The sequence below is a fragment of the Microcaecilia unicolor genome, chromosome 7 (assembly GCF_901765095.1).
Source record: "Microcaecilia unicolor chromosome 7, aMicUni1.1, whole genome shotgun sequence".
Taxonomy (NCBI): Eukaryota; Metazoa; Chordata; class Amphibia; order Gymnophiona; family Siphonopidae; genus Microcaecilia; species Microcaecilia unicolor.
In genome coordinates this window covers 121,386,522-121,413,280 of record NC_044037.1, presented here as the reverse complement: position 1 = coordinate 121,413,280, position 26,759 = coordinate 121,386,522, and the positions used below count along the sequence as shown (strand labels likewise).

The 26,759-nt window shown below is 42.9% G+C and overlaps 1 protein-coding gene across 1 annotated transcript in view; it reads right to left on the bottom strand.

Annotated features, from left to right (window-relative positions):
• BICDL2 (BICD family like cargo adaptor 2) overlaps window positions 1-26,759 on the bottom strand; it is a 300,101-nt gene that overhangs the window by 154,019 nt on the left and 119,323 nt on the right. The window contains exon 3 of the mRNA XM_030210010.1: window positions 1,321-1,536. Coding sequence (XP_030065870.1) covers window positions 1,321-1,536 — 216 coding nt within the window. The remainder of the gene's footprint in view (window positions 1-1,320; window positions 1,537-26,759) is intronic.

Genomic DNA, 26,759 nt, shown 5'->3' with positions numbered 1-26,759 from the left:
CCCGAAGCTCACTGGACCACCAGGGGAAAGTGGCCCTGTAGGTTCCGGTCTGGGAGCATTAGGCCACTGGAATAATGCTATTTGTGAGGTGGCTTCCAAGCAGCATTATTCATTTACCACGATAGTCAGCAACCTGTGGAATTATTATACCACAGGTTGTTGACTCCCTTGGTAAATCAAGGCGTGATAAAAGCTTGACTTTCACCGTACCTTGACCACTTCTCCCAGGGACGGATCACAAGTTTGTGGGGCCCCTGAGCCGACTGGCATATGGGGCCCCCCTCCCTTCTCCCAGCCACAACTGCCAAGTGCATGGTTTTATTATCCATCACACAAGGAACAAATTTAACAATAACAGTATCCACAAGAACTGACAAAATGTTAAATGACAAATGATGTACATGACGTAAGCAGGTTGCATAGAGTACACAATGTAGAGATTGGTAGATTTATCACGTTCCTGAAAAACACAACCACTGAATTGCACAGGTAGTAGGCTGCTATGCAAAGTCCACCCTGATAATGAGAAGGGCTCCCAGGAGGCCCATGCAGGGATCCATCCCTGACTTCCTCCCTAAATGTTGAACATACGCACATATAGTATTCTATAAGGTACATGCATAAGTGCATGTCCCACCCATGCTCCGCCAACGTGTACACCCCCTTGCAAATACATGCTTTATAAGATATGCATGTATTTACAGAATAGTGCTTTGGTTAAATATTGGCATATACACATATCCACACATATGCTAGTATGGGTGCATAAATGTTAGCACCTACATTACAGAACTGCCCCCATACAGACTAATTTTATTTCTGTGTGTAAAGGCAGTTTTAGAAAAGGGCTGCATATGTACATACAAAGTATGTGGCTAGCTTCTTAAACTGTAAGCCGCTCTGAACTATGCTATAGGATAGTAGCGGACTATAAATATTGTATTGTATTGTATTAATCTGAGAGAGGAAGAATGAAGTTCCCTGAGTGTAGTAAGGTACTGAAGGGGGCAGAGCTCGTGTTCTGAGTGCGAGAGCAAAGGAGAGTCAGAAGGTATGTTTTTGAGAACAAGAACAGAGGAGAAGGAAAGGATTTCTGGTGTGTGTTTTCTGGGTGGATGAGTGGAGAAGGGAGTTATCTTCTGGTTGTGGGAGAGAAGGCAGGCAAGGGGTGGCTGTTCTGGATGTAGGAAGAGAGAAAAAGAGGTGTGGGGAAAAAGAAAAGGGGCAAGAAATGTGCTTTGGATAAGGGAGCAGAGGAGAGGTAGGAAGTGTGTTGGGCGTGGAGGAAGAGGTGGAGGAGAAGGGAGGGTGTCACCTCACCTGACTCAACTGTTCCACAAGCCGCTGGTTCTGCTCAGCTAACTCCCGCACAGCATGCGACTTCTCACGACTGGTATCCTGCTGCTCCCAACGCTGGTGTCGCAACTGTTCCTTCAGGGATGACAAGTCATTCTCCAGCTCTGCCACACGGTTATCCATCTCACTCTCCTGTGCCTCCAGTTTTAGCCTTAGCTCATGTTTCTCCTGCTCCAATCTCTACATGACAAAAAACATTTTCAGTCACTCACGTTTCAAAGTTGATAGGAATATGCAAACGTTCATTTCATGAAAAGCTCAACAGGAAACACATTTTATTTATTTATTTTTTATTTATTTGTAGCATTTATATTCCACATTTTCCCACCTATTTGCAGGCTCAATATGGCTTACAATGTTCCGTAATGTGATCACCAATTCCAGAAAAGAGAAAATACATAGTTAAGATGGAGGTGACAGAGTAGGTTAGATATTCAAGTAAAGAAAGTTCATTTTGATCAGAATCTTTTTTCAAGATGGTGTCCGTGAGAGGAAGTGCGGCTTGAACGCTCTTGATCCTCCACCGCGTTTCGCTAAGCTGTCTTTCTTATTCCCCAATTTATGGAGAAAAGAAAGGGGAAGACTGGGGCTAAAGCCTCCTCTAGCCCTGGTAATATTTCAGCTATGCGATAGATGACGATGGAGGCATTTTGCGCTCAAGCGCATGGAACACACCTTCTGACCTTGGTTGGGTCTCCGGGTCAGCTGGGAGACTTTAGCTTGGAGACGGCGTCTTTGAGCCCGCCTCTACAAACAGCTCCACCAAGACCCGTTGGAGGATTAATTCAAGCTCAAGAGTCGCTGTCTGAATTGGTAGCGACTGTTGGAGGCCCAGCTGGTTTTCTACACCAGAAAATTTACCATCTGGAAGAAGTCTGAGTGGGGTTATTTCCTCAGCTTCTCCTATTCTGGGTACCCCCACGGTTAATCTTGGCGGAAATTTGAGACCAGCCGTTGTTACACTTGAAACCCTGTGGGATGCAATTCAAACTCTGAGTTCGACAATGCAACAATCCGTTAACTCTCTTAAGACTGAAGTAACCGAAGTTAAACAGAAACATCAAGCTCTATGCGAGAGGGTGAGAATACAGGAAGAAAAACGTGAGTTAAATGATTCTGAGATTAAAAAACTTCAAAACTCTTTTGGAACACTTGTGAGTGATAATGATAAGGTGCAGAAGAAGATTGAATATTTAGAAAATCAGTTAAGACGGAATAACCTGAGATTCCTGAACTTTCCAAAGGCACCTCTGTTACCCGCAATAGAAATGTTGCGAAAATATTTCCTGGAAGTCTTAGGTATTTCAGCTGACTTATTTCCTCCTATAGTAAAGGCGTATTATATTACAGGTATAACATGAACTCCTGCCCCAATTCCAACTCAAAATCTAACTGAATTATTGGAAACCTCCTTGGAGGTAATAACTGAACGTACAACTTTGTTGGTTACTTTTGCCTTCGAGTCTGACAGGAACAATATTTTATGGCTTTACTTCAGGAACATTTCCCAACAATTTTTCGGGGCAAGGATACAAGTATATATATTTTTAAATTACATTTGTACCCCGTGCTTTCCCACTCATGGCAGGCTCAATGCGGCTTACATGGGGCAATGGAGGGTTAAGTGACTTGCCCAGACTCACAAGGAGCTGCCTGTGCCTGAAGTGGGAATTGAACTCAGTTCCTCAGGACCAAAGTCCATCACCCTAACCACTAGGCCACTCCTCCAGACTTGAGTAGATCTACACAGAGACGGAGGAAGGAATTCCTTGCGTTGAGGTCACGGACTTTAGCACTGGGAGGAACGTTTACTCTGAAATTCTCTTGTAGATGTTTAATTTCCTTAAATTCAGTTAACTATGTATTCTTTGACCCTGTTAAATTGCTACAGTTTATTACCGTTAAGGAAAGCGGCAATGTTGATGGGTCTTTGACTGCTCCTGCAGGTAGCTGAAACCGCTGGTTGGAATGTGTGCTTTATCCTCTTTCTGTTAAATAACAGGATAAATTTTCCTTTAAAAGTATTTCCTTATATCTTGAAATCGATATGTGGTCAAATTTAAAAGTATATTTTCTTGATATTTACTAAATGTTGTATAAATTTTCTGTTTATTTTTCCTGGCATTTATTTTATGTAAATGTATAATTGAAATATAATAAAGAATAAATTTAAAAAAAAGAAAGTTCATTTTCATGCTGAGAAGTAAAAAGGTATAAGATTACACTTCAATTGTGATAAATCAGTTTGAACAAACAGAAATAATAAACTTCAATCGTGAATAGGTTAGTTTAAATAATCAGAAAATTAAAGGTTATGTTTTGTGTAGTTCCGGTGGAAATTTCTTATTTATTTATTTGCTGCACTTGTATCCCACATTTTCCCACCCATTTGCAGGCTCAATGTGGCTTACAAAATGTTACAACAACATTCACATTAATAGAATAAGAATTTCAGAATATAGATACAGATAAGGTGCATAAGAATATCATGGCAATCATACTGATATTTAGGATGGATCTTTGTGATATGCCTTTTTGAATAGGTTGGTTTTCAGTAATTTTTGAAAATTATTTGTCATGTGTTGTTTTTATGGATTTTGGTAATTCATTCCATATTTGCGTACTTATATAGGAGAAACTGGAAGCATATATTAATTTATATTTTAGACCTTTGCAGCTGGTGTAGTGAAGATTCAGGAACGTACGTGATGATCTAGTAGAATTCCTGGTTGGTAGGTCTATAAGACTTGACATATACCCTGGAGCTTCACCATAAATGATCTTAAGAACCAGAGTGCAGACCTTGAATGCAATTCGTTCTCTAAGTGGAAGCCAGTGTAGTTTCTCTCTCAGGGGTCTGGCACTTTCATATTTCGTTTTACCAGATATGAGTCTGGCAGCTGTGTTTTGTGCAGTTTGAAGTTTCTTGATGATTTGATCTTTGCATCTGGCGTAGATTGCATTGCAGTAGTCAAGTTGGCTTAGTACCATTGATTGTACTAGTCTGCAGAATTTTAAAGCCCTGGAAAATGTATAGCTCTCATGTTTCTATAGTTCAAAGAAATGTTTATATTTTCTACTTTTTCTTTGTATCCCAATCTTATTTTACAACCAAGTTGAATTAATTTTCTTAATAAAAAGTATTTGTATCCAACTGGGATATTTTTGACTGCATTATCTCCATTGTAGGAGTCTGTATTGAAACATAAGGAACTTTTCTAAATCATTAATTTTGGGGATAGGCCTTAGTTTAATTTCTAAAACTGTAGAGGGGAGAAACAATTTGAAAGAAGCAATTTCCTTAGCCATTATTTTAGAAACACACCCACATGTAAACAGCAGCATTTAAAAGCTGCTGTTTACACATGGATATCCACACCACATAGAGATTTCAAGGGGACATGCTTTGTATGTGCCTCTGGCCCGAATAAAATCTGCACGTTTTCCATTTTACAAAGTTCTGCTTCACATGTGTATGGGGGAAAATTCCCATGCCAGAATTTATACCTGCTCAAAGGCACATGTGGAGGGGTATTTTCAACATGACATCTAAGTCAGACTGGACATTTTGCACTAAACGTCCCAAAACCAAATAGCAAATGTAATCATTTTTGAAAAAGCAAAATGTCCATATTTTTTTCTCCTGAAAATACCATTTGTAACAAGGTTTTGTGCTCTGTGTGTTTAACGTTTCAGGACATTTTTCGGAAAAAAAAAACCCCCAATAAAAAAACGCACAAGGTAAAAACATAGAAAATCAAGCCATTGGAATGATCTCACAGACATCTCAGGAGAATAATGGGGCACCCTAGGGGGCACTGCTGTGGACTTCATATAAATGCTCCCAGGTACACATCTCACCGTTGCTACCTTATCTTGTCTGCTGAGCCCTCCAAAAAACCCCAAAACCCCAACTGTACACCACTACAATAGTCCTTATGGGCGAAGGGGCACTTATATGTAGGTACAGTGGGTTTCTGGTCAGTTTTGGAGGGTTCACAGTTTCCACCATAAGTGTAACAGGTAGGGGGAGATATGGGCCTGGGTCCATCTGTCTACAGTGCACTGCACCCACCACTACACTATGGGGACCTGAATGCAGCATCTGAGGCTGTTATAGAGGCTGGTGAGTACTATTTTTATTCACATTGGTTTTTTTGGGGGGGGATGGGAAGGGGTCATCCCTGATTCCCTCCAGTGGTCATCTGGTCATTTTGGGCACCTTTTTGTGTCCTATTCATTAGAAAAACTGGTCTAGACCAAAACATTGAAGTTTTTGCCCTAGACATTTTGGTTTTATTCCATTATGGCTGTAAAATGTGTGTTAGACCCACCCTAATCCCACCTTTGAAATGCCCCTGACATGCCCCCTTGTGATTTGGACGCACTGTAGATGAAATACATAGATAGATGACTGCAAAACAGGTTTTGAAAATACCGATTTGGACGTTTTGAGAAGACATTCAGTCCAAATGGTGCTTTAAGACACTTTTTGGACATGTTTCTCTCTTGAAAATGAGCCCCGTAGGTTTTTTAAAAATGCTTGTTTTGGTCACAGCTTGACATAAAGGATTAAGGGAAAGGGCAGTGGAAATATGGAATGACCAACCACAGGAGGTGGTGGAAACAAGGACTATATATGAATTTAAAAAAGCATGAGACAGGCTTGTGGAATCTTTGGGGGAGGAAGAGATAGCAGATGATATTGATATGATCTGCGTCCCCCCCTTCCCTGTCACAGTGTCCCTCCCCTCTCATCCCCTCCTTCCCAGTTACAGCATCTGTCCCCTTTCTCCTTCTACCCTCTCCCTCCCCGCAGTCCTTGTCACTTTTACCCCCCCTTGACACTACTAGCGCCACTGCTTCCATTGAATAAACCTGCCTCAGGCCTTCCCTGTAAAGTGGCCCACCCTCGCGGAAGCAGAAAGTTGCGTCATTGAGGGCAGGATGTTGTCATAGGGGAGACCCAAAGCTCAGGCAGGCTGATTCAATTGAAGCAGTGTTGCTACGGGGTCTGGTGGAAAGGAAAAAACTGACAGGACTGGGGGAGGGGGGGGGGAGAAGGACAGACGCTGGAACTGGGAAGGAGGAAAGGGGAGCGATACTTACTGAGCGCCTCAGCCTGTCCATGTCAGATGCCAAAGTTGCCTCCTCTCACTGCATGTGAGAAGGGGACTTTGGCATGGAAGCTGGAGTTGGGGACCCAATACGTGTGTCACACACAAAATGCGGATGACTTGGTATGTCTCTGTCTCCCTTGTTGCTCCCCCCCCCCATACAATATAGCACCTGTCTCCCTCGTTGTCCCCCACCATGCAGCACCTGTCTCCTTCCTTGCCCCCACCATACAGCATCTCTCTCCCTATTTGTCCTCCTCCCCCGCAATCCATGCCTTCTTTTAAAAGTTCTTCTTGCCACGGTCTGTGCAGTGCTGGCAGTAGCACTCTTAGCAAGAAGAGCAGCCTGCTTTATTCAATCCCAGTGCCTTCCTTCAGCAAGGATGGGATGCAGCTGAAGAAAGGCTCCCGGGATTGTCAGAAACAGCTACTGCTGAGTAGCAGGCTGTTTCAGCCAATTCCTGGCCTCAAGTGCGGGATGCAGCTGCAGGAAGGTTCTGTGGGGATTGGTTGAAGCAACCTGCTATTGCTAAGAGTGCAGGCACTGCCACTGCGCAGATTGTGGCAAAAAGAACTTTTAAAAGAAGAGGATAGGTACCAGATTGCAGGTGGTGGGGGAGGGTTACCATATGGCTCCAGAAAAAGGAGGACGGATTGAGCCAGCCGGGTTTTACTTCCATTGCTTTCCATTGAAAGCAATGGAAGTAAAACCCAGCTGGCTCAATTACTTCCATTGAAAGCAATTGCTTTCCATTGAAAGCAATGGAAGTAAAACCCGTCCTCCTTTTTCTGGAGCCATATGGTAACCCGTGAGATCAGGCCCCTTAATCGTGTGAGCTGGAGAGGGGGCCCAATTGTAAATGCGTGCGATTTGGTATGTCTGCAAAACAAGGCCATGAGTTTAATTTTTAGAAGGAGCAAATTTGAGAGAATATCTGCTTTGCTGTACTTAACCATATTCATGGAGGCAGGCTGTTTATTTTTTATATGTATGTGCTGGACATTGTTATATCAGATTGCAATGCCTGTAACAGTTTACATTGCTTGTGCCTTTGAGAAAGGCAGGAAGTGCCTTTGGACTACAAATGTTGGTCTTCCTGCATTGCTCTGTAATAGGCTTTTCCTGAGCACATGTCCCAGTTCCCTGTGCCTTGTGGGGCTTTTTTTATTGGTTGGCCTTGCCCTGTGTATGTGGGCTGTAGCCCGCCCTTCTTTCCTTTTGGGGTTTGAGAGTGTGCCTACAGCATGGTTTTCTAACAACTATAAGCTGAGTTTGCTATCCCTATTGCATACTCCCCCCCTTTCAAGCTACTGTAAACCACCAACATCTACTCATCAGCCAGTGCTGAGATTTTCCGGCTTCCCTGGTACAGGACAGAGTTCCAGTTCTGCTGTTTGATTGTATTAAAGAAGTTTTGGTTCAAGAGTTCTGAATCTTCACAGTGATGTTCTGTACACTGTGGTTAACTACATGCTAATCTGCTGAGTAGACAGAGCAGAACATTTGCTTAGAGAGTTCCATTGGCTTCCTGTTTCCTCTCGTATATGTTTTAAGATTGAATGTTTTGTTTTTAAATCCTTTACTGGCCAAAATGTGGTTGGAATAACAAAACATTGTCTTTTACTAAGATTTAGCAAGTCCTTTCGCTGGTTCAAGCGTTCACTAAGAGGGGCATAATCGAACGTCGCCGGCCAAATAGATTGCCGGCGATCTATGTTGGTGGCGGCGCTACAGCTGGCTGGAACCGTATTATCGAAAAAGATGGCCGGCTATCATTTTTTTCTGATAATACGGTTTAGCCCGGCCAAATGCCTTGGAGTTTGCAGGGTTTGAGATGCCCGGGTTTGTTTTTCAGCGATAATGGAAAGTTATGTCGGCCATCTCAAACCCCGGCCAAATTCAAGGCATTTGGCCGTGGGAGGAGCCAGCATTTTTAGTGCACTGGCCCCCCTGACATGCCAGGACACCAACCAGCCACCCTAGGGGTCACTGCGGTGGACTTCAGAAAAGCTCCCACGTGCATAGCTCCCTTACTTTGGGAGCTGAGCCCCCCAACCCCCCCCCCCCCCAAACCCACTACCCACAAATGTACTGCACCCACTAAAATTGCTCCAGGGACCTGCATACAGCCTCTAGGACTTATTGCTGCTGTATAACTTTGGCACACCAGTTCACACCTGAAGACTAATCTCTCTGAAAAAGTCCTTTCTTGAAATATGCACGTTTACTCACAGTTAACTGCAGATCAGAGGTTGTGCCCCACTGGCAAAGAGTCCCCTGGTACTAAGATTAGCAGTAGGTCAGAGCTGGCACAATGGTGTACAATGCCCTCTTTCAGCACCATTCAAGGTAAGAACTACGTTATCTAACGTGGGTAACATAGGAAAGGGAACTAAAAATGGCTTACAAAAATGGCCACTACCGCATGGACTACAACAGGAAACAAAACAGGGCACACTCTGACTCTGCAGGGCACCTAACAGAAAAGGTGTCACACTCACTCGAGAGCCACATCGCAACCAGGGAAAGGCTGTCGGAGGATACAACACATTCTGCTGTCATGGAGGTGGGTACGGCATTTGAGGCTGGCATACAGGCTGGCAAAAAAGATTTTTAGTTTTATTTTTTTAGTATGGAAGGGGGTTGGTGACCACTGGGGGAGTATGGGGAGGTCATCCCCCATTCCCTCCAGTGGTCATCTGGTCAGTTGGGGCACCTTTTTGAGGCTTGGTCGTGAAAATAAAAGGACCAAGTAAACCCGGTGAAATACTGCTTAACGCCACTTTTTTTTTTCATAATCGGCGAAAGCCGTCCATCTGGTAGCCACGCCCATGCCCGCCCATGTCCCGCCTTCGCTAATCTACCAACACGCCCCCTTGAACTTTCGCCGGCGAAGCAACGGGGAAAGCGACGATGCTGTCTAAAATGGCGCTTTCGATTATACCGATTTCGCCGCTTTTAAGAAATCGCCGGCCATCTCCCAATTTGTATTGGAAGATAGCTGGCGAGCACTTTCTTTTTTTTTAAATTTCTTTATTATTTTTTAACATGTTAAATACATCTCCACATATTTGCAACGCTCAGCATATGTGTAACATATTTATCTCTTCTTCTATAGCAATATTTGCAAATAAACTCTTAACAAACCTTCCCCCATTTCTCCCCCCCTCTCCTTTCTTAGTGTGGTGTTTTACATGTTTCTTTCATCTGCTCATAAGGTTGCCAAATTTGTTGAAACCTATGTAATTGACCTTTTCTCAGTGCGGTCAGTTTCGCCATCTGATGCAGATAATCGAGTTTATGCTTTACTACTTGAATATGTGGTACCTCTATCTGTTTCCATGCCCTTGCCACTGTCATTTTGGCTGCTGCAAAAATCTGGCTAGCCATTTTATGTTGGTGTACCTTACATCTTCCCGGTCGGAAGTGCAAAAGACAATACTCCGCCCGATTTGGATATTCTATCTTTGTGATTTGGTATACCATTGCCCGAATTTGGGACCAAAATGCCTGTATCTTGGGACATTCCCACCATATATGCATAAATGTACCTCTATTTCCACATTCCCTCCAGCAGTTCGGTGATATCTTATGGTATATTTTTTGTAGTCTATCTGGTGTATAGTACCACCAGTACCATATTTTATAACCATTCTCAGCCACTGCCTGAGTGATAGAGGCCTTCAATAAATATCTGAGTCCCCTCATCCAACCTTCTCTTGAAAAGGTTTGTTGTAAGGCCCCCTCCCATCGTCTCATATAATGATCTTGAGGGTTGGACATTTTTAATAGTGCCTTATATAATCGTGACACTCCCCCTTTGCCCCCTCCTCCCTTAATTGCCTTTTCTAGCGCTGTTTCTGTAAGTTCCAGTTCTTCCCCTGCCCGTCTTTTTATATAATTCCGCAGGCTATGATAATATGTCATATCCCTTTCTTCCAACTCATATTCTTCTTTTAATTCTTCAAAAGTTTTAATTTCTCCATTATTCCATATCTGGCCTAACATATATAATCCCTTACGGGCCCAATTTTTGTATACACTATCTGATTCTCCTAACGGAAACCCTGGAGCCCCACATATAGCCATTTGTAAAAAATATCTCCTCTCCGGAAACATTTTTCGTCGTATCCGTAACCATGTCTCCAGTAAGAGGCCAATCCCCACTGGCACTCCCCTAGTTAGAGACATAATTTCAGTCCCCTTCCTCCAAAGTATATCTCCTATATAACGGGTACTCAACCATGAACGTTCCCAGTGTAGCCATTTTTTATTATTTCTAGGAGTCCATTCCGCTAATATTCTTAGTTGAGCTGCCTGATAATATAGGTGGAAATTTGGTACTCCCATTCCCCCTTCCACGGGCAGCTGAAACATCATATCCCTATTTACCCTGGGGGGTCGCTTCCTCCAGATGTAAGCAAACATTTTCCTATTTAATTGTTGGAAGAACTTTTGTGGAATAGGTATCGGTATGGCCATGAACAAGTATAATATCTTTGGTAAGATTATCATTTTTATAGCATGGATTCTTCCCAGCCATGATATAGTAAGCCCTTCCCATCTGTCCACTTCCTCAAACAGTTCTTTGATTTTTTTGGGGTAATTTGCTTGATATAATCCCCCTATTTCCGGCGTAATCTGTATCCCTAGATAGCGAATTGACTTATTTGCCCATGCGAACGGAAACTTATCTGTTATCTCTTGTATTTCTCTAGGTGGTGTTGAGAGATTTAGTATTTCTGATTTATTTATGTTAATTTTAAATCCTGAGACCCTTCCATAGTTTGTCATCACCTTCATTGTCTCTTGTATTGATTGTAATGGATGAGTTAATGTCAGGAGAACGTCATCGGCAAAAAGCATTATTTTATGTTCCCTTTGCCCCCGTACTACTCCCCTTATATCTTTGTGTGTCCGTATTATCCTAGCTAGTGGCTCGATTGATATTGCGAATAATAATGGGGATATTGCACATCCCTGCCTTGTGCCTCTGTGCAGCTCTAGTATATTAGTATGTGTCCCATTTATCTTTAATACCGCCATCGGTTTCGCGTATAATAGGCGCAGCCATGTCATAAATCGTCCCTCTATACCTATCTGACGTATTACTGTAAATAGAAACTCCCAATCTACACGATCAAATGCCTTTTCGGCATCTACTGAGAATATTATTGTTGGTGTTTTTTCATCCTGTATTTGTTGTATGATGTGTAACAGTGTCCGAGTATTATCATGTGTTTGACGACCCCTAATGAAGCCAGTTTGGTCTTCATGTATTAGTCGTGGCATTACCTCCTGTAGGCGGCGTGCCATTATTTTAGTAAAAATTTTATAGTCCGTGTTCAGGAGAGATATTGGCCGGTAGGAGCCACACTGCGACGGGTCTTTACCTGGCTTTAGGAGTATGGTCACTTCAGCCATCCTCCATGAGTATGGCAGCTCCTGTGCCTCCTCGAAGGTGGCAATAGCTTTCAGTAGTACAGGGGCTAGTATTTTTGCAAATTTTTTATAAAATCTAGAAGGGAAGCCATCTGGCCCGGGGGATTTGTTGTTTGGCAAATCTGCTATTGCTTCTTCTATCTCTTCTAGTGTTATGACCTTTGATAGCGCTTCATGCTCCCTTCCCGTGACTCTAATCATCCCCAGGTCCCGCACGTATTGTTCCATGTCCTCCCTTGATGTATCTTGTTCTGCTTGATATAGCTGATTATAGAAATCCCAAAATACCTCTGCAATTTCCTCTGTTTGTGTTATTAGCTCCCCTGAGAGGTTGCGTATGCCATGTATATAATTGCGCTGTGCCTGCTTTTTAAGCTTATTAGCCAGTAATCTGCTTGTTTTATTTCCAAATTCATAGTACTCCTGCTGTACTTGTTCTAATTGTCGGGCTATATCCCCCAGTTGTATTTCATTAAGTTGAGCTTTAAGTTGGCGTATTTCTTCTGTTTTTTTACTATCTGTTGGGTCTTTCTTATGTATGTTCTCTAGATTCGTTATTTGTTTCCGTAAATTAGTTTCTGCCTCTGCTTTTTTCTTATTGATATATGCTTGCTTCGCTATACATTGGCCCCTAATAACTACTTTCAGACCCTCCCATAAACTGGTCGGTTTAACCTCTTCATTATCATTGAACTGTATGTATTCTCTTATATTGTTTTCTATTTCTAGGACACTCTGTGGGTCCATCAAGAGTGTTTCATTTAGGCGCCATCTTCTCTTCTTTGTTTTCCCTCCCTCTCCCATCACCTCCAATAGCACCATCGAGTGGTCAGACCAGCTACATTGTTCTATCTCCACTAATTTGATAGCATTTCTCAGCCCTCTGCCTCCCAGCCAATAATCAATCCTTGAATAGGTATTATGTTTGGGTGAGAAAAAGGAATAATCTCTCTCCGTCCCATGTCTCTCTCTCCATATGTCTACTAGGTCCCATCGGGCCATCCACCTTATGAGGGCTTTCCTATCTGTTTTTGCATATTCTACCCTCCCTCCTGAATTGTCCAATTTAGGATCTATCGTAAGATTAAGATCACCTCCCACCAACAATTCTCCTTGTATATTTTCCTTTATCACCTTTTCCACTATATCTAAAAATTCACTCTGCCCCACGTTAGGGGCATACATGCACACTAGAGTATATTGCTTATTATATAGTGACACTGTCATCAATATATATCGTCCCATTTTATCTTTCACTGTAGTATGTACTTGCCATGGGAGGGATCCCGACAAAGCTATCAGGACTCCCTGCGTTTTTTTTATTCGCCCTATTGGAAGCACATTGAACAGTGGGGTATCTCTTATGTTTCATCAGGTGTTCATGATTTTTTCTCAGGTGGGTCTCCTGGAGAAACACCACATCCGACTTTTGTCGGGTCAATTCTCTAAACACCTGTCTACGTTTCTGCGGTGTATTGAGGCCTCTTACATTTAGTGTTATACATTTAAACATTTTACAACTTGTAATAATAAACCTTCAACATATTTAACACCATATTGTAACATCATAACATCTTGTCCCCCTTTTTTCCCTCCCCCCCCATCCTGAGATTTACCCCTAAGGTGTATCTTCCCCCCGCTCCCCCCTCTGAACTTCCCACCCCCTCCCATCTCCCCTTCCCGAATCCAGAGCACCCGTTTCATCTCAAAATAAAAACGGTGCTTTGTAGAGAGGAAGTGATCCCCTTTGCCCATCTCTGGTTAGATATTACCATTTTTGATTCCCCCCCTCCAATCTTTATATATTTCTAACATTTCCCTTTGCTCTTTCCCCTTACCTACTTGCCTCCCTCTCCCCGTTTGATCTTCCAGAGTCCCAATTTCCCTTATATGCTATACTCCCCCAAACAGAGCTGTATCTCTAACCATATCAACCACTGAATATATCAGTCCTTGACATTACCCTTGTTATTTATGTTCAAGTGAGGCGTCCAGCTGACTGCTGGCGTTGCAGGCGTTTGCGGCCTACTCGCTGCCACTTCGGATAAGTTCTCAGGTTCGTCTGAGAGCGCCTCGTTTCCACATCCGTGGATGCTGTTGCTGAAATATCTTCGGGTAGCAGTTCCCGTGCTTCTGCTAGCGTTTTTACCTGATGTTGTCTCCCATCTTTATAGAATACCAGGGCAAATGGGTGCCTCCATCTGTACTGAAGCCCCATCTCCCTTAATCTCCTGGTGACTGGTTTCAGGTCTGCTCTCCTCCTCAGCGTTGCTGCCGCCAGGTCCTGATAGATCTCGATTTTGTACGTGTCCCATTTAAAATCTTGCTTTTGACGTGCTGCTTGAAGAACTCGCTCCTTGAGCTTATAATCCCGGAAGCAGGCAATCAGATCTTTGGGAAGGCTGTTTCTTGTAGCCCCAAGGGCTCTGTGAGCTCTGTCCAATAGAACTTGCTCGGGTTCCAGGGGCTGTTCGGGAGTTGCCACCAATGCACATACTATCTGTTGTACCACCTTTTCTGTGTCTTGGTAAGTGGGTGATTCCGGCAACCCCCAAAATCGGAGGTTGCTCCGTCGGCTGCGATTCTCCAAGTCTTCAATCTTGTCAGCTAGTGCTTCATGCCCCAGGTCTATATCTTGCACTCTCCGGTCCAGAACCCCCATGTTCTCCCCCTGTTCCTCCAGTCTATTCTCTGTTTCCTCCACTCTGTGCCCAAGTTCTTTGATTTCACTTCTGAGATCTGCCCCCATCTTAGCTAAGTCAGCTCGCATAGCTTTTAAATCAGAGCGAATTTCATTCAGCAAAGTTCTTAGTTCTGGGAGGGACTCCTCCTCTTGACTCACTTGGTCTGGGGTCGGAAACATATCTTCAGTCGAGGGGTTGCGTTTTCGGTCCCCGCTTGCTGCAATTTCTTCTCCACTGGCCGCCATATTGTTCTGCCTCGTGGCTCCCGCATATGCGAATTGGGAGAGGCTCGGCGTCGTAGCGCTGGGCTCCATCGCTTCTGTTTTCTCCCTTGTTGCTATTCAATTTTTTGTTTTTCCCTCGTGCTGATGGGTCTGCTCTCCCGTGCTCTTTTCGCCTGCTTAGCTCGGAGCCAATGGATATTTCTCCCTCCGCCACTCCTCCGCCTCTCCGTATCGCCCGGGGCAAAACTTCACAGTTCGCTACTGGCAACGGATCGGTCCCGATTTCCTGTTACCTGTACTGTCAGAAGCTCTGCACCCTCCGGTAGATGTTTTTTTTTTTTTTTTTTTTGATTACGGTAGGGAATCGCTCTATTTTGCTATGGGCAGACAGGAGCTCAGCATTTATGCTGCCATTGCTCCCGTGACGTCACTTCCTCTCAGCTGGCGAGCACTTTCGATTATAAGCTGGTATGTCATTTTCAAGCTGCAGAAGTTAAGCTAAAAAAATATATTTGAATTCTTCTTTCAAATATTTAGCCACTAAGGTTTGGAATGGGCTGCCAAATTTTGTAAGATTGACTTTCAGGCTTATTTTCAAAAGAGAAGGGCGCCCATCTTTTGACACAAATCGGAAGATGGGCGTCCTTCTCACAGGGTCGCCCAAATTGGCATAATCGAAAGCCGATTTTGGGCGTCCCCAACTGCTTTCTGTCGCGGGGACGACCAAAGTTCATGGGGGTGTGTTGGAGGCGTAGCGAAGGCGGGACTTGGGCGTGCCTAACACCTTTACTATAAGATAATTCTTTCAAGTAAGTTGCACTTAATTCAACTTTATCCAGACTTCTAGTAATAGGAAAAAAACTTATTTCTGCAGCTGCTCAGTCTCTTCTCGCTGCCCACAGCCAACTTTGGCCAAGGTTCAGGAGTTGAAACGGGAGGTTTTTCAGCCTGTGATGACTGAATGGGGCTCCCTAAGGTTGATTAACTGATTGACAAAGGAGTACCTTATTATTTTTTGAGGCTTTTCCTCCTTTTGGATGAGACATCACCACATCATGAACCAATAAGTAGAGATCAGTTTGAGTTGATGCGTTTCTTACGACCAAGCCACAAAAAGGTGCCCAAACTGACCAGATGACACCGGAGAGAATTGGGGATCATACTCCCCCCACTGGTCACTAACCCCCTCCCACTCTCAAAAAAACATCTTTAAAAATATTTTGTGCCAGCCTCTATGCCAGCCTAAACTGTCGTATTCAGGTTCATCACAGCAGTATGCAAGTCCCTGGAGCAGTTTTAGTGGGTGTAGTGTACTTCAGGCAGGCGGAACCAGGCCCATCCCCCCCTACCTGTTACACTTGTGGTGGTAAATGTGAGCCCTCCAAAACCCACCAGAAACCCACTGTACCCACATATATGTGTCCCCTTCACCCGTAAGGGCTATGGTAGTGGTGTACAGTTGTGAGTAGTGGGTTTTGGGGGGCTCAGCACACAAGGTAAGGGAGCTATGTTCCTGGGACTCCACCGCAGTGCCCCCTAGGGTGCCCGGTTGGTGTCCTGGCATGTGAGGGGGACAAGTGCACTACGAATGCTGGCTCCTCCTATGACCAAAGGGCTTGCATTTGGTCCTTTCTGAGATGGGCGTCCTTAGTTTCCATTATCGCCGAAAATCAGAAATGACCAAGTCTAGGGATGACCATCTCTAAGGACGACCTAAATTTCAAGATTTGGGCGTCCCTGACCGTATTATCGAAATGAAAGATGGATGTGCATCTTGTTTCCCCGCCCCTCCACCAGGACGTTTTGCAAGGACGTCCTCAGCAAAACTTGGGCGTCCCTCTACGTCTTATCTCTTATTTAGGAAATGCCTGAAAGCTCATGTTTTCTGCCATTGGTATTGATTAATTTAGGTATGAGTTTTTTGTCTGCTAAGTTAGGGCCGATTTCTGTCTGCTATGTTTTTCTGCTTTTTATGTAATATAATTCCACCTGACTAGGGTGCTTCTTTTCCTTGATTATAATCCGCAGTGAATCCAAATGGCGATATTGCAGAATATAAATAGAAATGATAAATAGTAGTAATATAAGTCATCCATAGCATAGCATGTTTCTATTCTCCTTAATTCCATTTTGTTTATTTCCATCTTCAAAATGAAAACTCCTTATTTACTTGGGAGCAAATACATGTGTAGGTTTGTGAATTGGAGAAGATACAGGTGAAAGTGGTGCAGCTTATATGTGGGAGCTGTGAAATTCACACTTCCATGTGTAAGTGCCGTCAGGCAGGGGTGTAGCCAGACAACAGATTTTGGGTGGGCCTAGACAAGAAGTGGGTGGGCACCAATTGTTCTCCCCCACCACCAAAAAAATATCTCAGCTAGTGGGAAAACGCTTCTTTCCACCTTGGCAGTCTGCAGTAGGCATGCACTGAAAACTGAGCATGTGCAGGTGCTAGTATCGTGGAGAGTAGCATTTTCGTTAACATCAGGGGAAACTCTTCAGCTGGTGGAGCCTGGGATCCCCACCAGCTACTGCTAAATGTGTGCTACTGTTAGGTGAGCCTGAGGCCCTCCTGTGGCTTTGCCACTGCCGTCAGGTCCATGCTGTTCAGTTTTACAAACTTTATCATTGTAAAATGGCTCCTCCTGCTGCACATGCATTCTTGCAGGAATTTTAGTAGAGGATCTACTTTGACAAATCCTTTTGTAAAATACCATTGGAACAGAGCGCATCTCAACCTGGACATCTCAATTCTGATTTCTACATTCTATGTAAAACTGGGGCTTCGTGCTTCATTGTACCAGTTTTTCTATGCTGCAAATGCTGGAACTCATTCTTCCATAGAAATGATTTGGATTAATTTTTTTGGGGGGGAGAGGGGACATTATTTTTCTCTGGAATTTAAATCCAATCTGTTCTATTTTTTTAATTTGATGTGGTTTTTCACCCATTCCAAAATTGGTCCCCTTTTGCCCCCAGACCGACATGTATAATTTCTTTCCAACTTTGTATTAGGTTGGAAAGAATAAAAATTGACTTCTTTTATAGGGATTTGAAAATATCCAAATCTTTGCACCGTATGTAAAGTAATACCATTTTACCAATGTGAAGCAAGGGGGGGAGGCATGGTTCAGGGAATTATATCCAAAAGAGGAAAAGAAAACCAAAACGCTTCCATAAAAAAACAAGCAGAAATGAAAAATCAGTGGAAATGACCAACCAGATGGAAGCGGATGATGAATGATAAATACTTTTATTGATAAGTGCTCAGGGCCTCTTTTATAAAGTTGCGCTGCCAGTTCTTGTTGCGACAAATGAGAGGAAACCCATTCAGTTCCTATGGGCTTCCTCTCCTATGCTGTGCAGGAATTGCTACGCGGCTTTGTAAAAGAAGCCCTCAGTTTCCAGTGTAGATTATGATACAAAACCTTGATTGGACGTGGACTCAACGTGGGCTGTGTTTCGGCTAACAAGCCTTCATCAGGAGTTCTATTGTATAAGCACTAAGTGAGCATAAACAAATTGAATACAAGTGAGTAGCACAAATAACAGGAAGAGCACTTTATGGGTATAATTTGCATTTACACTAGAATAACAGCATCAAAAATGGTGCTGTTATGTCAAGCTGAACACTGCCTTGGGTGAATCTCTTTATGAAAGTGGTTAATAAATCCCAATAAAAAATAATTAACAGCTTCTGGGTGTGCCTAAATCGTTATAGAATACTAGTGCAAAGATAAGTTAGCACACCAAAAGTTAGGAATGCCAACTTATCTCATGTCAATGGCTGGTGTAAATTGGCGCACTACAGTATTCCGTAAGTTGCACACATTACTTGGTGACATACCCATGACATGCCCATGCTCCACCCACATCTATACTCCCCCTTGCACTTGAACACTAAGGGCCAGATTCAGTAAATTGCGGTCAAAATTAGTTCCGGGAAAAATCCATGTTAAGTGTTATTCCATAAAGAGCGCTCTGGGCTGAGCATCCTTTATAGAATAGCACTTAGTGGTCCTTTTACAAAGGTGTGTTAGCGTGATTAGCACACACTAAACACCAGAGAAGCACATATGAATATAAACACTAGCACGCCTTTGTGCGGATTCCCGTGTCCAACTTTGGGAACAAGGATTTATGCCCACTAAAACCTGGTGTAAATTCTGGCATGAAAGTTGTGTGCATAACCCAAAACTAAGCCTAAATTTTGGGAATGTTCCTGACCCACCAATACCCCTCCCCATGGCTACGCCCCCTTTTGGGTTGTTGGTGAGAATTTAGGCATGCAGTGCTATAGAATAGCGCACAGGCAGATGTGCATGGAAATCCCAATTAGTTCCAATCAACGTCAATAATTGTTGACACCTTGATAACTCAATTTGCACACACATCTGTCCTGGGTGACCTGTATAGAAAATGGGGATAAGTGACTTACATGATCTGGTTACAGAATAGTACCTAACACTTGCACAAGAAACATTCAATTACTGGCACCAATCACATGCATAAGTGTTGGAAATTCTGTACCACAACAACTTACAGATTTGCCTTTAAATATATAATTTATTTGCAACATTCCATTAGCGTGGAAAGAATAAAACCAAAATAAATCAGGGCCAATGTACTAAAGGTACATTAACATCAATTATTCACACACATAAAAGCGGGTTATCACATTTATTAACAAATGATAAGATGTAACTGCAGCATATATTACTACAGGTGCTAAGGTACACCCAGAAGACAGCATTGCAAAAATGTGACTATGCCAAGCATATTAATTTTTTTCCATGAATGCATTTTGTTTATTTATTTTTTTTATTGGGATTTATTAACCACCTTTGTGAAGCGATTCACACAAGGCAATGTACAGCAGGTGCAGTTTAATATAAAATTTACAATTTTATTTTTAAATTTTATCAAATTTTCAAATACAATCAAGCATAAAACTTGTACAGAAAGTATAGTCTAGCTCAACATTACCATTACAAAGAAGAAAAGTTAAAAAAAAGAAAAATCATTTTTTGTCAGAGATTCCTCAAGTCCGCAAAATTAGATCCAAGGTGTTAAACAATGGAAATTCAAATTATAATATACTTTACAGGAATTTGTTTCGACTGACAAACCTAAAGGTACCGATTATTTATAAAGAGAGCTATGTATTGAGACTCCCCAATACTTTTTTTGCTGTTAAAAAAGCTGTAAGTTGGGGAGGATCAAAAAACACATACTTAATTGACTGGTATTTAATTACACATTTACAGGGATAAGTACCCCCCAATTGAAGAACACCTACATCTGGCTTCATCAGTAGAAATTGACATCTCTTCTGGTTTCCTTGGAGACGTCAGGAAAAAATTGGATCTTTAGACCTAGAAAAGTCTTATCTCTATTTTTAAAGAATAACTTCATTAGCCAGTTCTTATCAGGAGTCAAAGCAACTGTGGCAATCAAAGTTGATGCCACCACCAAATCAGTAACTGAGGACTCCAACAATGCTGAAACATCCATTTCCTGGTTGCCTTGATCTTGTTGGCTCGTTGTTAATTTAGTAGGCAAATAGTATATTTGTGAAAATGGTGGAATACTTTCTTCAACCACTCCTAAAGTTTCTTTAATATATTTTCTTAACATACCGTATTTTTCGGACTATAAGACGCACTTTTTTCCCCCAAAATTTGGGAGGAAAATGGGGGGTGCGTCTTATAGTCCGAAGGTAGCGTTTTTGGACCTCCGTCCCGTACTTACAGGATTCCATGTTCCCTGGTGGTCTAGTGACGTCGGGGCAGGAAAGAGCCCCCTCTTTCCTGCCCATCGCGCTGCTCTCCGTGCTCCTCAATGCTTTCTGATGGTCTCAGCGATATTCAAAATGGCCGCCTCTCGCCGAGACCGTCAGAAAGCATTGAGGAGCACGGAGAGCAGCGCGATGGGCAGGAAAGAGGGGGCTCTTTCCTGCCCCGACGTCACTAGACCACCAGGGAACATGGAATCCTGTAAGTACGGGACGGAGGTCCAAAACTCGGACAAGACGCACCGGAGCACCTAGGTTTTAGAGGAGGGAAAAAGGAAAATTTTCCTATTTCCCTCCTCTAAAACCTAGGTGCGTCTTATGGTCCGGTGCATCTTATAGTCCGAAAAATACGGTATCTCGTGGGGAAACTGTGAATTGCTTGGGAAAATTAAGAAATCGGAGATTATTACTCCTTGAAAAGTTCTCAAAGGATTCAGTTTTCCTCCTTAAATATGTTAAGTTCTTTATATTATCTTCACAAGACTTTATCTGTTGAATATCTCTTTCATGTTTTATTTTGTTGAGTTAAAGTCTCCACCTTCAAATCAATTTCTTTGGCTTTCTTTTCTAAAACAGATAGTTCTTGTGACAGTTTTTGTGTTTGTGGAACGAGTGCTTTGCCTAGATCCATTATTAAAGTCCACAAGCTATCCAGGGTTACTTCTTCGGGTTTAGTTATTGATATAGGAAATTTAGTAATTATTACCTTGGACTTGTCAGCGGAGATTGTCTGATCCAAACCTACAGCTTTATGTTTCAACTTTTTTATTATTATCATAGTTGCAAAACCATTGTACATGCAGCAAATTCAGTACATATACTTCTCAATCAACTAGATATAACATCAACAATACTCATCAATGTTTTGTAATAAGTTTCCCCCCCCCCCTTTTCTCCCCTCCCTCCCTGTCCATCCCCTCTTAGCAGCTGACATGCTGTTGTAACATTGTTGACAAAGAGTTTCAAGTATATAATAAAATAGTACCATCCAGGATTGCCTTAATGTTTCTTTGTTACCCACATAGTTCATCAACATGACATAACCAATATTACAACATAATCCAGGGCCCCCCCCTCCCTCCCCTGTTGACCTATATATATATATTCTGCTACCACAATTGATACCAAGAATTATTATAAAGTATTAAGAATTCGACTTCTCCCTCTGTGAGTCATCCCGTCCAAATAACACCCCCATATTCTTAGAAAGCGCACTTTTCGTTTGTTGGTTCCTTTTGCCTCTCTCGCTTCCCAGGTGAGCAATTGGTGTACCTGGTTTCGCCAATGCCAAAAGGACGGTGGATGTGCAGAGGTCCAATGCTGCATTATACATTTTCTGGCTATTAGACACACTTTACGACATAACATTATTCTATCTGTGTTTAATCTAGGATATGTGTCTTGCTTATCTATATATATAAAACTCACCCTCAACGTTCTATTGGCTTCTGACGTCACTGAAGCCAAGGTTCGTATGTTCGAAGCTCTGAAGCCTCGAAAATCACAGTGTCTGGGCCCCGCCCTCGCGTCAAAAGTTATGATGTTGAGGGCAGAGGCAGAGCAATTCACCGCCCTCGCGTCAAACGTTATGACGTTGAGGGTGGAGGCGGAGCAATTCACCAACATCGACGACGGGTGGGGGGGGGGGCCACAGGAAAGCCTTGCTAGCGCCCGTTTCATTGGCTCCAGAAACGGGCCTTTTTTTTTACTAGTCTAATAATAAAAATAAGGGATTCAATGCTAGATTATTATTCACAATTGTAGACAGAAATACCACTATTTGTCTCCAATAGCGCTGTATTAATGGGCATACCCATATTGCATGATATAATGTATTATCTGCCCCCTTACATTTCAAACAGGTAGCAGTATGAATGCCCCCTGATTTGTACAATTGCATCTGAGTAAAATATGCCCTATGTAGCATACGAAACGCGCATTCTCTAAGGCCTGCCCCTCCTACTATTCTGGGGATGTCCTGTATTTGTTTTATAATATTCCATGTTGTCAATGCTCTGCCTGTATCTGCTTCCCATTTCTGATGGAGTTGGGCAAATTCTCTCCCAGGCACCAGTCCCCACAACTTCAAATGTATGCTGGAAATCGACGGGACCTTCTCAGCTATATCTTCAAAGAACTTTTTTACTCTCTCACCCAGTTGCTTCCTAATCTCTTCTGTATTGAGTGTGCGCACATAGTGTGTAAGTTGGTAATGCGCGAAATGGTCCCTCCATTGTGTTATCATTTCCATTTGTGTTATCGTTTTGATATGCCCATCAGCCCGTAGTATATCCTGCATATCAGCTATGCCATGTCATTCCCAAGTAATAAAGGTATGATTCTCTATTCCCGGCAGAAACATCGGGTTACCCCTAATAGTTAGTAGCTCAGTGACTGATGGGTCTCCCCCCAATAGTTTCCCTATAAATCTCCACGCTTCCCTGATGGGCTGCAGCAATACACTATGTTTAAATCTATATGGAAGTATGTTGTTCTGAGTATGCAATAGCGCTATGAAATTGTATGGGGCAAAGTACGCTGTCTCATACTCAAGTGGTGTATGGGTTGGAGTAGTTAATAGCCAGTCTCTAACCTGTCGTAGCAAGCAAGCCATATTGTAATATTTAATGTTTGGGATCCCCATTCCTCCTTGTTTCCAACCTCCTAGTAAGAATTTCTGTTGAAGTTTGGCTCTTTTCCCAGCCCAACAAAATCGCATCAGGAGTTTATAAAAGTATTTTATGTCTGTTTGCGTGAGTTTTAATGGTAAAACCTGTAGGGCATACAACCATCTCGGCAATATCACCATCTTCACAAGACATATCCTCCCTGCCAGCAATACCGTAAGGTTGTGCCAAGAGTCTAGCTGGCGTATTGTCAGCTCTTTGAGTTTACCAACATTTAGATCATAGAGTTCTCTTGTATTTACCGGAAGTAAGATGCCTAAGTATTTAAAGCATTTAGTTGCCCACTTTAACGGAAAATCTATGGGCCACAATCTGTGGGCATCTACATTCAGAGCTAGGGCCTCTGACTTGTCCAAATTTAGTATGAATCCCGAGTAGTCTCCGAATTCACTAAGGATTTCTAGTACACTGCTCAAAGCTTCTCTTGGATTCTTTAAAATGACTAACAGGTCATCAGCAAAGGCAGCCAGTTTAAACGTCTGATTTTGTATGTTCACTCCGGGCACCGCTGAACATTCATTAATGTCCCTAATTAAAGGATCCAAATAAAGTGCGAAGAGTAAGGGCGATAGTGGGCAGCCCTGTCTCGTTCCCCTTCCAATATGTATTTCCTCAGATAGGCTCCCATTGACCATTACTTGCGCTCGAGGAGCTGCGTATAGAGCTCTGATCGCCTGCACAAATTCGCCTTGTATTCCATATGCTTCCATTACCGCATACAAGAAAGGCCATTCCACTTTATCGAACGCCTTTTCGGCGTCGAAACTAATCATTAGAGCTTGATCCTTGGTATGCCCTAAGTATTCCAGTGATGTCAAGATTTGTCTGATATTCTTGGTAACCGATCTGCCCTGAACAAAGCCAACTTGAGCTTTGTGGATTATTTTGGGCAGAACTCGGCCTAGTATGTTTGTTATAATTTTGGCGAATAGTTTTGCCTCATGGTTAATGAGCGATATAGGTCTATATGACGTTACTAGCTGCGTGTCCCGATTAGGTTTTGGAAACACTATTATTCGTGCTAAATTTAAGTGCTCCGGCAGTGTACCATTTGCTATCCATTCATTGAACACCCTAGCTAATATAGGTACAATCGAATCTCCCATTAATTTATAACATTCTGCTTTATATCCATCGGGGCCTGGTGCTTTGCCAACTTTGCTGTGTCCTATAGCCCATGTGATCTCGTCCTCGCTAATCTCAGCATTCAGTCGGCTACGGTCATGCTCGTGCAGTTGTGGGACCTTAATGTTTTGGAGATATTGCTTTCCCGGTAATCCCTCCTGCTCTGTGGAGCTATATAATTGTTGATAGTATGTTTGAAATGCCTTTCTAATCTCTTGATTAGTATGTATCAAACGCCCCTCTTGTGTTTTTAGACTATTGATATTTCTGGATGCGTATCTAGGGGCAATAATTCTTGCCAGAAATTTCCCTCCTTTGTTCCCATATTTGTATAATTGATATCGATAGTATACTTGGGATTTCACTTCCCTATCGTGAAGTAATGAGTTGAGGGAAGCCTGTATCTCCAGCACCTCCTGTCGAAGTCGAGGGCAAGGATTTAAGCCATATTGCCTATTCACTCCTCTAAGTTGTTTTTCAAGTCGCAGAATTTCCCTATCTCTTGAGCGTTTGTATTGGGTAGTGTAACTAATTATTTCACCACGTAATACTACCTTTGCGGCTTCCCAGAAGTTAGTAAATCTTGGCACTGACCCTTCATTGAAATGTTTATACTCGGCCCATGTCGTTTGTAGATGCTCTCGAAATCTCACATCTTTTACTAAATACGTCGGAAACATCCACCCCCGATGCCTCTCTTCTTCCAGCCCTCCTACCCAGTCTAAATGTACCGCCGCGTGGTCCGAGATAATGCACGACCCTATGTCTGCATCTCTGATTGTGGGGAACAGTGTGCTTGAAGCTAGTAGATAATCTATCCTGGAAGAGGTGCCATGGGCTCTTGACATATGTGTATATTCTCTAATCCCAGGATGCAAAGTCCTCCATACATCTATGAGATCTAGTGTAGTACAGAGGTCAGGTAGCCCCCTAGTTTGTGTTCGTCGGGTTGTTGCCGGAGGATGCGAGCGATCTAGTTGTGGATCCCAGGTCATATTAAAATCACCTCCCAGCAGTATGGGTACGGATTCTAATTGTACTATTTTTGCCACTAGTTTTTTGTAAAATTTGAGATCTAAAACATTTGGTGCATATATGCTGCCCAACAAAAGTTTCTGTCTATTCATTGTAACAATAGATAAAATGTATCTTCCTTCTGGATCCTGAACAATCTTATGAATATGGCTTGCTATGCCCTTTCGAATGAGAATTGCCAACCCCCCCCCCCCGCGCCCCATTGCTGCTGATGCCACACACTCCCCCACCCACCATTTATTCAGCTTAGCATGCTCTTCTGCAGACAAATGTGTCTCTTGCAAAAAAATTATATCAGCCCTAATCCGTTGGAGATGTCTTAGAATTTTTGATCATTTTATGGGCGAGGGAATACCGCCAACATTCCATGTAACAACCTTAATTAGTGTGTCTGATTTGGCTCATCCATTTCCATATCTGAGTGGTCATGGTGCCCGAGAGGAGCCAGCCCAGCCCCCAGCCCCTCTCCCCTGCCCCTAATACTCGAGCAGGAAGTCTTACCCTCTTTACAGATATCAACCATGGTTTCAGATAAGTTGCCCTATAAGCACCCACCCTCCTCCCCTTCCCTGCTCCCTCCCGATCCCTATATGTCCCCCCTCCCCCATTTCTATCCCTATTTATTCCTATTGGAATTAGGTCACCCTCAACGCCTCTCCCCGTCCAATTCCATAATGTTATTGTTATAACCGTCGTCCTACTACTACTACTTAACATTTCTAGAGCGCTACTAGGGTTACGCAGCGCTGTACAAATTAACAAAGAAGGACGGTCCCTGCTCAAAGGAGCGTACAATCTAAAGGACGAAATGTCAAGTTGGGGCAGTCTAGATTTCCTGAGTAGAGGTGTAGTGGTTAGGTGCCGAAGGCGACATTGAAGAGGTGGGCTTTGAGCAATGATTTGAAGATGGGCAGGGAGGGGGCCTGGCGTATGGGCTCAGGGAGTTTGTTCCAAGTATGGGGTGAGGCGAGGCCTCTGATCATCTTTAGGCTATTCCCTCCCTTTATTCTTCTAGCCATTCCTCTTAACTTCTTCCGAGTACTATTAACCACTTGTCTTATACGCCTGTACTATTACTTCCTCCTACATTATACCTCTCTTGTAAGTCTCCTATATGTTTTATGATCTCCATAGTGGTTGTAACTCTGTTAACTTTAATCACGCAATGCCATTTCACATGAACAACAATACAATTTTATATGAATACTCATCGTTCCGCTCTCCGTCTCTGAATTATCTGCTGTCTAGCTAGAGCAAGAAATCTATGCCGGTCAACTTAATATTCTTGGAGGGC